This window comes from Pituophis catenifer, unplaced genomic scaffold, assembly GCF_029215685.1.
Source record: "Pituophis catenifer annectens isolate HBS135680 unplaced genomic scaffold, rPitCat1.0.hap2 SCAF_1, whole genome shotgun sequence".
Taxonomy (NCBI): domain Eukaryota; kingdom Metazoa; phylum Chordata; class Lepidosauria; order Squamata; family Colubridae; genus Pituophis; species Pituophis catenifer.
In genome coordinates this window covers 246,677,206-246,689,778 of record NW_027256881.1, presented here as the reverse complement: position 1 = coordinate 246,689,778, position 12,573 = coordinate 246,677,206, and the positions used below count along the sequence as shown (strand labels likewise).

Below are 12,573 nucleotides of genomic sequence, written 5' to 3'. Positions count from 1 at the left end.
TAAACATTCATGAGCTGTTTTTTCTTCTATGAGCAAGCAGACTATATTTTTAATATAGTCTGCTTGCTCATAGTAAGCACTATCCTTACAGAAGAACGAAGTGGAAGATTCCCACATATTTAGGATGCACAAGATGTTGCTCTATGGCCTGAAATAAACTTCAGGCTTTAGAAATTGGTGAGCTGAAAACACAAACTGCATCCTTGGACGTGCAGCAAGAGTTAGAGGTGAATGTTTGCCAAACAGCACTAAATTCACCAGTGATTTATTTTCTTATTTATTTAACAGATTTCTAGCCTGCTTTCTCTAAAACTAGCCAAGCCATGACAGCTCCCAATATAAATCCATAACAATAATCACAAAAAAATGCATATGCCTTCTAATAGAAATCAGATACTTTTAAAATATAATAACCTTATAAAACAATGATGTCCAGAAAATAAAATCCACAGCCCGAAAATTAAAATAGCCAATTTTAAAATAGTATGATTTTGACTGTGGGGAGGGGAAGGGGAAGGCTTGGATATAATAAATAAGACTAACCTTTTTTTAAAAAAAAAAATCAGAATAAAAAGTGCCATGGAAATAGCTTATAAGTGAATAGTCAAAATTCAGAAAGGAGACAGAAAGGAGATTGTCTGAAAAAGAGATCCAGGTCCCTCACTGGGATATAAGAGGGAGTATAAGAGAAGATGCAGATACAGAAAAACAGAGTTGGAAAGGATCTTAGAGGTCTTCTAGTCGAACCCCCTTGCCTATACAGGTAATCCTTCAGTTACGAAAGTTCACTTAGCAACTATTCGAAGTCGCAACATAACTCCCCCAAGTATTTATGAACAGTCCCGAGGTTACGAATGTTGCAGCATCACGGCAGTCGTTCACTGGTTCGAACAACCGCAGAGACACTGCAACATTCACCCTGCCTACTCCCCCCTCCCTGGCCAGGTCTCCACAGGCACTGGGCTTGTGGAGACTCACTTACCTTGCGAAGCTCTAGCAAGTTGTCTCCTCTCTGCGGTTTCTTTGCCCGCTTCGTTGCTTCAGGCCTTCGGTGCATTCGCAGATAACAGGGGTGTAAAGTACCACAAGATTATGCAAGATTAGTAACGTGAGATCTCATGCTACTGATCTTGCGTGATCTGGCACTACTTTAGGTGTCTGTTTGCGGCGAATTGAGGCCTGGATGAGATCTGTGGCAAAAGGCTTTGCAAATGGAGGGAAGACTTCAGTACTTCAGGCCTTCCCTCCATTTTTCATTTCCTTGCCGAAGTCTGCAGGCTCTGGTTGTCTTTGCAAAAAGCCTTTGCTAGCAAGAATGGAGCTCGGGAAGGGCCAGCACGTTTTCGCAAAGGCTTGCTTAAGAGTTTGCAAGCCGATAGGACACTTTGAGGCAGCCCCAAAGCCTCCCATTGGCGTGCAAATGTTTTGTGCGCTGAGTCTGGAAGCTTCTGGGGGCTGTGAATTTGCATGGCAGACAGGCTGGAGAGGAGACAGCTCGCTAGATCTTTGCAAGGTAAGTGACCCAGCATGACAAGATGTGGGGGGGGGGGAGCAATTGTGGGGAGCATGAGGTATCCCAGTGGGATGGGGGAAGGCCTTGGGTGGTTTTAAGCAGGTGTCCTGTTCTATCAGTAGCCCCCTCCCCAATTGTCTTCCCCACCCTGAGATACCTTATGTGTACTTAACATCCTGCATATTTAATTAGTGAATGCATGAGCGAAAAAGGGAGTTTTCACATTCATTTTATATGATTCACTTCAACGAATCCTCAAGTTACGAATGTAATCAGTAGGCTCCATTACATTCGTAACTCAAAGACTATCTGTACCGTTCCAGACAAATGGTTGTCCATTGTCTTCTTGAAAACCTCCAGTGATGGAGCACCCACAACTTCTGGAGGCAAGTCATCCCACTGGTTATTTTTTGTTCTCACTGTCAGGAAATTTCTCCTTCATTCTAGTCTGGATCTCTCTTTAATGATCTTTTACCCATTACTTCTTGTCCCGCATTGCCAGATTCTGTTTCTAGCCTTCCTGTGTAGTCTAGTCTTCCTGATCTGGCCTACCTCAAAGGGCTGACATGAACTCTTACGGGAAGAAGAACCTCTAATGTTGGTGCTGCCAGCAGGGAAAGTCAAATGCTAATTTAATTCTAGGAAAATTTCCTTCCTGGATAGCAGGGATAAATAACAATAAAGCTTTAGAGGAGAATCAGAATTCCCAATTCACAAAATATATTGGAGGCTGTTCTTAAATGGTAAATGTTTGTGTATGCAGTGATAAGGTTAAACAACTAATGTGTACGAATTTGTGGAATTATTTTTGGAGTTCATAAAAAATAATCATTTGATCTATGCAGTTCTGCTGCATTACAGAACAAAGAGTTTTCTATACATGCTCCACCACTGACACCTTGTGTTTAGCCTTGTTCAGTGCAAGGGCTATTCATCCAGTGGAAGACACTAAGCAAAATAACAAAGTCAGTTCCTTGTCCATAACAAAAGGCCTCTAGCCATAAAATCCAACTATCTATAATCTTTCAGTATATATGTTTCAATCTGAAAGAATGTTTTAAGGTAATGGTTTACAGTACTAATTCTGGGATCCCCCAACAATGACCCTGGTCACCAGGGCCGGATTTAGATGAAAAGAGGCCCTAGGCTATTCCACTTATGAGGCCCTTTCACCTATAGTGAAAGTGTAATTTTAATTTTGCTAACAATTTGAATGTAGGCCCCTCTTGATCTTGAGGCCCTAGGCTGAAGCCTAGTTAGCCTATAGGAAAATCCGGCCCTGCTGGTCACCAATGTTTCTGCAGACCAGAGAGAGAGGGAGGAAAGGAAGGAGGGAGAGGGGAGAGAGAGGGAGGGAGGGAGGGGGGGGGAGAGAGAGAGAGAGAGAGAGAGAGAGAGAGAGAATGGCCCAGCTAGCATGAATGGGCAAGCTCTCACCCTCACTCCCCGCAGCCACAGTACTGACAATGTACTCCCAAATTTCCAGATGTGCCCACTAGCCAAAAAAGATTGGATACTCTTCTCTATTGGTATTTAGTTACAGCTGTGCTGAGCGTGCCAATAAGCAGGTTTAATTCACACATTAATGTTAAGGCAAGATTTTAACTACAATAAAAAATGGTTAAGCTAACACAACGGCCTGCTTTACATAAGGTGACCAGATTTTAACATTGGTAAAGAGGGACATTGTGGGCGTGGCTTATTTTGTGGGCGTGGCTAGCTGGTCATGTGACTGGGTGGGCGTGGCTAGCTGGTCATGTGACCGGGTGGCCATGGCTATGTCTATAGGGTAAGGTGAACAGATTTTAACATTGGTAAGAAGGACACCATTGTGGGTGTGGCTTATTGTGTGGGCGTGGCTTGGAGGCCATGTGACTGGGTGGGCGTGGCTACCTGGTCATGTGACCGGGTGGCCATGGCTATGTGTATAGGGACTACTCAGAGGGCTGAAAAGTCATTTCTGACAGGTCCTCACACTTTTGACTGGTCCTCACACTTATGACCATCCTCACATTTATGCCCGTGCAGCATTCTTAACAACCATGTCACTCATTTCACAACTGCTTCTCTTCAACAAGGTGACAAGATAGGGCAAAAATGTAAAATGTGAGGACAGTCGTAAGTTCGAGGACTGGTCAAAAGTGTGAGGACCAGTCAAAAATAACTTTTTCAGCCCTCTGAGTAGTCCATATGCACAAAAGGACTAACTAGAGGGCTGAAAAAAGTCATTTCTGACAAGTCCTCGCACTTTTGACTGGTCCTCACACTTATGACCATCCTCACATTTATGCCCGTGCAGCATTCTTAACAACCATGTCACTCATTTCACAACTGCTTCTCTTCAACATGGTGACAAGATAGGGCAAAAATGTAAAATGTGAGGACAGTCGTAAGTTCGAGGACTGGTCAAAAGTGTGAGGACCAGTCAAAAATAACTTTTTCAGCCCTCTGAGTAGTCCATATGCACAAAAGGACTAACCAGAGAGCTGAAAAAAGTCATTTCTGACAGGTCCTCGCACTTTTGACTGGTCCTCACTTATGACCATCCTCACATTTATGCCCATGCAGCATTCTTAACAACCATGTCACTCATTTCACAACTGCTTCTCTTCACCATGATGACAAGATAGGGCAAAAATGTAAAATGTGAGGACAGTCATAAGTTCGAGGACTGGTCAAAAGTGTGAGGACCAGTCAAAAATAACTTTTTCAGCCCTCTGAGTAGTCCATATGCATTAAAGGATTACAGCAATAGAGAGGGATGAAGGAATGGAAATTAGAGTAGGAGTGAGGGTAAGAGAGGGAGGAAGAGAGGAGGAGAAGGAGAAAGAAAGAGGAAGTAGGGAGGAGAAAAAGAGGGTGGGGGGAAGAGAAAGTAAGAAGGAAAGAAAAGAGAGAGGTGGTAGGTTTGAGGAGAAAGATTGCTGTACAATAAAAAAGATGAAAGGGAAGAAAGCCAACCCCAAGCAAATATAAAGATATTAAGATAAAGAATGAATTGTTAAACTTTAAAGAATAAAAGAGAACAAATATGAATAAATAGCAATAATTAGAAACACACATACAAACATACAATGTATTTTCTTTGAACAGAATATTTGGCTGGTTCACAAATTTAAACAGCGTTTAGTCATTTCAATTAAATTTACAATTTCTATATTTCCTTTTTGCCATATTTATTCCTCATCTATTTTTAAAAAAACCAATATTACCCTTCATCCTCATCTCTAATCTTAATCAAATTCAATTTTTCCCTTCTATTCTATATTATACCCCTTCCCATTGTCATCTATTTTTATATCCATCCTCACATTGTTTAATTATGTAATTATGTAATACAGTTGTTTAATACAAATTCAACATTTTAATATAAATCAATTAGTTATAAAACTATCTTTTTTGTATATTAATCAATATGAACATGAATATTCCAATTATTTCCATGCAATCCAATTTCTTACAAATCAATTAATTATATTTACCAATAATAATAAACCAAATAATTTCTCCCATATATTCCTCCGAACCACAACTTAACCATTTCTGCTTTCAACACAATATACAATTAATAGTATCTCAATTATTACAATTCCCTAGTTAAATACAGCTTTTTTTCCTTTGTGTTTTAAAATCTTGAACTCTCCTCCTAAATTTCCCATTGTTTGCAGTTTTTCACCTACCTTTTTTGGGGAGGAAAAATAAAAATAAAAATAAATCTCTCTCTGCCTCATTTTGTCACGCTGCACCAAAGACCCTGGTTTCGGTTTCGTTTCTGAAGCTTAGCTAGGGGGAAAAAAAACTGCTTTACACTGATTGCCTGTAGGGCGGCCCTTTGAAGCCCCGGGCAAGAGTTTAAACAGTTTTTTTTTCTTCTAGCCATCAGCTGGGGCTCAAGAAAAATCGGGACTTTTTTGAAACGCCGCGGGACGCGGGACAAATTGCTCAAAAGCGGGACTGTCCCGCCAAAAGTGGGACGTCTGGTCACCTTAGCTTTATATATTGTATCACACTAATCTAAGGTAAAGGAAACTACCTTCTTGTTTTTGTTGAAAAGAAGTTCATGGAATGTTCTTAAAGTTGAGCTAAATTCCTGGTGACTTAAGGGAAATATTCCTGGACATTTTTGGCCTGCAGGGAGGGGCACAAAAATGAATAAGTTGTCAATACCTCTTTCTGGGGTATTTTTTCAACATCTCAGTCTAACCTACAGATCTAAGTCATTTTGGATGGGTTTTCCCCATAGTACAAAAGGCAGTGGTGGGTTGCCCCTGGTTCGGACCAGTTCGCAAGAACCGGTAGTAAAACTGGCGGGAAGCTCTGCCCACTGACCCAGATATCATCAAAGTTGATCTGCCCGTGCAGATCATAGTAATTGATAGTAATCGCAGATCATAGAAATAGTAATTATTTAGTACAGTATTCTATAGCAGTAATAGTAATTCCATCCTCAGCATTGTGTGCTAAGCATTTGCTTTTAGCTAGAAAAAATAGGTGATGGTAGAAGGTTAATATGTACATAGCATAAAGGTAGAAGAAGTAAGTACAAGTCATTTTCTAGACTAAACCAAGTTACTATGACATATTTTCCCATATTTTAGAGTTTACTTCATCAGATGTTGGCAATTTTGTCCTAAATTGCAAATAAAATGGATTTCTCCAAAGTTTTAATAACCATCTTATGGAGTAAGTTAAATGCTTAGATCTTGTTTCCCAAGCTTCCAGGCCAATCATGCCTCCTCTGTGGCCCAAAAGAGCCTTTCAGCCATTTCAAAATTTCATCATACGTAGAGAAGGTACAGGTAGTCCTCAACTTACAACAGTTCATTTAGTGACTGTTCAAAGTTACAACGGCAAAAATTCAGACGCTTGGCAACTGGTTCATATTTATGACAGTTGCAGTGTCTCAGGGTCATTTTTGCAGCCTTCTGACAAGCAAAGTCCATGGGGAAGCCAGATTCACTTAACAACCATTTTACTAACTGAGCCGTGGTGGTGCAGTGATTAGAATGCAGTATTAATGACTACTTCTGCTGACTGCCAGTTGCCTGCAGTTCGATTCTCACTGGCTCCAAGTTGACTCAGCCTTCCATCCTTCCAAGGTTGGTAAACTGAGGACCCAGATTGTTGAGGGCAATATGCTGACTCTATAAAACTGCTTAGAGAGGGCTGTAAAGTACTGTGAAGCAGTATATAAGTCTAAGTGCTATTGCTATTTACTAATTTAACAACTGCAGTGATTCTCAACAACTTTGGCAAGAAAGTCGTAAAATGGGACAAAATTCACAACCAATGTCTCATTTAGCAACATAAATTATGGGCTCCATTATGGTCATAAGTAGAGGCTTGCTTGTACTTCATCACAGCCCCCGTTTAATTATTTATAACAGATTCTTATACAGAGTGCAATTGGGCTTATATTCTAATTTTGGACCTCCATCCAAAACCCTGTTACGGTATCAGAAACCCTGCTTTTTGACTCCTACATGTGTTCTAAATATGGGCCTGAGATTAGAGGTCAAGTGGTTTAGAATCAGAGCTAAAATCTGGGAAGCTGTTTTATTAACATTGCTAAAGATTCATCTGGCTCCAGCCAGACTGCTTTCCTTTCTAATATCTGACAATCTTAGGTCACACGGGTGGAGGAGTCTTATGAATCAATTGCGATCATATGTCCCTCTCCAGAATATTTGTTATTGTTAGAGTTAGATAAAGCCAAAGAAATAATAATCGAGCAGCAGATTCAAGATACAGAGTGACAAAATGATTTAATTCAACCTTCAGGAATGTATCACCCTCTCAGGGAGTTCCAGAGAGCCTCCCTGCAACTTATCCATTTTCAATTACATGAATATTGATGAGCTTTCTTCAGGACTTGCTTTAATGTCCTCCATTCTGCATTCTTTGGGAATAGATAAAATACTATTGCCATCTCTCAGAGATTTTGCCTCAGCAAAGTGAGGGAGGTGCAAACATTCTTTTATGCTGCAAACTTCAGGCTGACTCTCCACTGAAGCTAATTTCCCAGATCACATTTTGTATTGATTATTTATTTGCTGACAGGCACTATAGAGTAATATACTTTGCTGCAACATTTTGCTTTTTTTTTTTTTTTTTGCAGCTGGAATCTATTACTGTATCTTTAATGGACTGGAGCAGATAGCTAATTATATTGTCTAAAATTGTGTGGCGTGGATGATGGTTGCAACACAAACCCTGCCATTCCCAGCAATATGCTGCTGGCATTTTTGCATCCACTGAATAGGAAAGGGAATGGCTCAGTCATTTATATTGTGGGGCAAGGGTCATTGGGGTATTTGGAGTAAGAGAAAACCCTTGGGATCAATTAGCTTCTTTCTGGCCTTTCCAGAATATACTACTTTCCCTCTTGACCCTGTGAATTGATTTATGGCAACTGGCCAGTCATGCTAAGAGCCAGGTTAGTTCTTCATTGGATTCACATTGAGCAAAAAAATAAATTAAAAAAAATCAGATTACCATATTAATTTGTTGCAGCCATAGAACCTTGTGAGAATTCAAGATAAACAAGGACATTATGACAAAAATTGGTCTCCAAATCACTAGTTACTTGAAATTCCAATAGGACGCTACTGAATTAAAATATTTTTTTAAAAGGTCCGGTTATATAAATCTGACCATGAAGTACAACAATAATTACTTTAATCTCCATCACAAATTTTGATTAATGTAATAAAGCTAGAATGGTTTATTCCTGCTGTCATAAATGATCACTATGTTTCTTCTGCATTGATTTAAATGTGTTGTCCCAAACTGTACCTTTGCTACTGTATTGCCACTTGACCTCATTTATTACTGTTCCCTACTTACACCTGTACACATATATATCTGCCAATCATGACAAATGCTTTTTATGGCTGATGAAGTGGATTGTAGCTAATGAAAACTTCGACCAAGCACTACAGCAGAATTGTATAATGCACAGAATTCTTAGGCATACTTGAAATCACACCCGCCTTAATTTAAATCCACATGCCCATAGAGTATGGGCACCTGGAACAATTCTCAATGATGCAACTTTGGATTCTCACTCTATTCATTTTCAAGCTCTTATTCTAAAATAAGGAGCTCTGGTGGCTCAGCAGACTAATTAATATCCACTTACATCTGCTGCCTGCAATTACTGCAAGTTCAAATCTCACCAGGCTCAAGGTTGACTCAGCCTTCCATCCTTTCTAAGGTAGGTAAAATGAGAACCCAGATTATGGGGGCAATAAACTGACTTTGTATAAATATACAAAAGTATGAAGGCTATTGCTTAACGCATTGTAAGCCATGTATGTATGTATGTATGTATGTATGTATGTATGTATGTATGTATAGATTTCAGTAGAATCACTCCAAAATATGTTGCTTTAACATAATTGTGATATGCAGGATAATATATAAATCCATCCTAAGAAACAATTCTAACTTTCTCTATCCCTATTAAACTGTAGATATTCCGCAGAAGATCCTGTTAGCTCAATTCTCTTAAATAGCCTGTTAGTCCCATCAATAGCTTCTTATTGCAAGGAAAACTTGTGACACGTTTTACCTTCTCTTTGAAAAGGACTGCAGTTGCCTAACTAGTAGGAACAGAATATGCACGCACACAAATATATGCAGATTTCAGGTTTGAGAGGAGACATTTCAAGACCATGAAGTGGCAGATCCAGGGGTGAAATCCAGCAGGTTATGACAGGTTCTGGAGAACAGGTAGAGGAAATTTTGAGTAGTTCAGAGAACCAGCAAATACCACCTCTGGCTGGCCCAGAGTGGGGTGGGAATGGGGATTTTGCAATACCCTTCCCCTGGAGTGGGGTGGGAATGGAGATTTTGCAGTATTCCCCTGCCACACCCATCAAGCCATACCATGCCCACCAAGCCATGCCACACCATGTCCACCAAGCCATGCCCACAGAACCGTAGTAAAAAAAATTGGATTTCACCACTGTGCAGATCTCATGAAAATAAAACAACTTTTCACTGTGTACAGTGGGTTTCTTCTCCCACATGACACCTCAGTCCATGTCAAGGTCTTACTGGCACATTCACCCACACATCTCATTTTCACCCCATGATCTACATCCGAAACAGTAGATTTTGAAACCCCTGGATTGCTGAGAATTGTAGTACCCTTACCGTTTGTTTCTTCTAAGCAAAGCTTAATTAGTACCATTCACCTCTGTCGTTGCTCCCACTGTTCCCAATTCATCCCCTTCCACCTTCTCACTGAGAGGGACATTTTCCTTTACAGAAAACAAATACAGCAATCCTGCCCTCACTGCTTGAAACTGAAAGACGTAGCTAGGGTTTCCAGCCAGAGGAAATATTATTGCTGAACGTGAGACGCTAACAGCAAATTTCAAGGTCTTTCGGTTCGCCAGGTTCAAGTCAGAACTTTGCTTAAAATTGCAAAAATAGAAATGGTCCTGGACAACTGGCCTTGTTTTGGAGTTTTAAACTCATCCTTATTTCTTAGCTTCCTTTTTTTTAACCTGTGTCCCCAAATTTGTTTCTTTGTTCTTGTTCTTTCCAGGTGCGAGATAAAAAACTCCTCAACGATTTGAATGGTGCTGTGGAAGATGCCAAGACTGCCCGCCTTTTTAACATTACCAGCTCGGCACTTGCCACCTTTTGCATCATCCTTGTCTTTATCTTCCTACGATACCCACTCACTGACTACTAGAGCATGGCTCAGCCATTGCTGCTCAAAGTCCTCCGTGCCAGAAGTAGCTGCCATGGAGTTTCTCACCTAAGGGACACAAACAACAATAGCCCCCTCTTAATGGCAGATGCCCCCTCTCCTCAATACTAAAAGTATGCTGCAAGCTTCAACATATACTCACCCTCTGCCTCCTCTCCACCCCCCACCTCACCCCCCCCCCGGTCTGCACCCAGCCTGGCTGGAATGCAAACTTAACTAGCAGAAACTTTTAGTTTTACATTTTGTACACAAAATATTTATTTTCTTGAAAAAGAAGTAGGATTTGATGGTGGAATGGTGTTTTTTTTTTTTTTTCCTGGTCCAAGGGGAGAAAATATCAGAGCTTCAAGTAAATGTTGCAGAACCAGGCTGAGTACAAATTGAAATTGAAAATTAGGGGTGGATAATTCTGTTGAGGAATCCAGAAGAATTTTTGGGCTCTACAACCAAGTCTGTATACAACTTCCATTCCATTGCAGAGGACAGAACGAGCTAAGGAACAGGCATGACTTTGTGGAACTTAATCCATTGCATCCAGACTGCTGCTTTGTCTTTGCCTACTGCCTCCCTGTTCTGTATCCCCCAACACACATCCTTTGCTATGTATGTTTTATTGGTTTTTACATTTGACTGAAGCCCAAAATAGATTGCCAACAAATGAACAAAAGCAAAAGAACAACCATCAGGAAATTTGGATTCCTCAGAATTTATTCTCAACTTCTCCTGATCAGTTCTGGAGTTTTCCAAAGTAAATAACAGAAGGAAAAAAAGTTTTCTTTGGAACCTCATGGAGACCCTAAAAATTTACATAGTTCTTGTATTGATGCCAACTTTCAATAAAGAAAAAAAAAGCCTCTAACCATCAAATAATGAATTACTACAAATTTCATGTTTCTGCCTCATCTTTTGCTCTCTAATAGGAGAAAGCTATAGTATACGTCTGAAACCCTTTTGAAGTTGTTGGATTTTATTTACCACACACTCATTGCTTTTATACTATCTGAATATTATGTTAATATCACACTAATATTAAAAGGGGAAGTGGTTTCCGTTCCCCCTTTAAAGTTGCATAATGTAGCAATGCAATTCCACACCTTAGAAAACTATATTGTTTATTCTTTTTCATTCCAGGATTGGATGAGTGTAGTGCTTTGTTTGATAACAAAAAAGAGCCAATTTGGTCAAGTGATTAAGGCACTCGGCTGGAAGTGAGTTCTAGTCCTGCCTTAGGCTTCAAAGCCAGCATGAGTCACTTTTTCTCAGTCCAACCCACCTCACAGGATTGTTGTGAGGAAACATGTTTGCCACCTTGAGTTATTTATAAAAATGATAAAAGTAGGATTAAAAATATCTTTAAAAACCTAAATGATTCAGCATATTATCTTCAGAAAGGTTCCATCAATTAAATGGTTGATGGTATGGCATATCAAATAGATTAAATACTTACCTGGGATTCCTACATGTCCAAAGTTTTTATTTTTTTTATTTTATTCCACTGCAAATAGCCCTGAGTGTATACCTTATCCAAAGAAGCCACTTTTTTTGTGGTTGCATGACACTATTACTTTGGCAACATCTAAAATTGTGAAACTGTAATTGTAGAGATAGGATTAGATGTTCCTTTTAATAGGGCTACTGGATATTGCTGCTAGATATCATCATGTTCTATTGCTGCATCCAATGATCCTAAAGATTTCTGCAGCCTAGATATTGCAGTCCCGTACATTAATCCAAACACTCGTGGGAACCTTTCTCTTACGTAACATAGCTGTTTTATGCTCTACTGGAATGATGTAGTATGGAGTCATAAAGGAACAACATTTTAAATGGTATGAATGTTCAACATCTGTCCAAGTTTCCATCTGTTTGGAAGGAAACCGATGGAGAATGGGTTTGCTTAAGTGTGATAAACATACAGTACCGTGCAAACAACACAGTGAGTAGTTGAGCAGGAAAGGGCTTGTTATAACTCACCTACAGTACCTACCCATTCAAACGCATCTCCATTTGCTTTAGGTGGTAACTATTTCTAATAGTTAAGGGGTAAGTAACTGATGCCCTGTCAAGTATTGCTGAACTACAACTCCCAGAATTCCCCAGGAAGCTTGGCTAATATTGAGGAACTGCAGTTCAGCAACATCTGGAGTTGACTTATCTCTGCCTGGGGCAGATCCAAAGCCCTGTTTAGAGCAGGAAGAACATAGAGAGCAGCTGAAAAGACCCTGAACCACAGAACCTGCCTTCAAAGCACTGAGTGGGTGCAGCACCAAGTCATGCCCACTGCCTGACAGTGAAGAAGAGCTGTGAAATCCTGCCAGTAGTTTTCCTGGGACCA

General features: G+C 40.1%; 1 protein-coding gene across 1 annotated transcript in view; it reads left to right on the top strand.

Moving 5' to 3' along the window:
- IFITM10 (interferon induced transmembrane protein 10) overlaps positions 1-11,088 on the top strand; it is a 30,535-nt gene extending 19,447 nt beyond the window's left edge. The window contains exon 5 of the mRNA XM_070935056.1: positions 10,071-11,088. Within this exon, the coding sequence (XP_070791157.1) occupies positions 10,071-10,220 (150 nt within the window). The 3' untranslated portion in view covers positions 10,221-11,088. The remainder of the gene's footprint in view (positions 1-10,070) is intronic.
- The last annotated feature ends 1,485 nt before the right edge of the window (positions 11,089-12,573 follow it).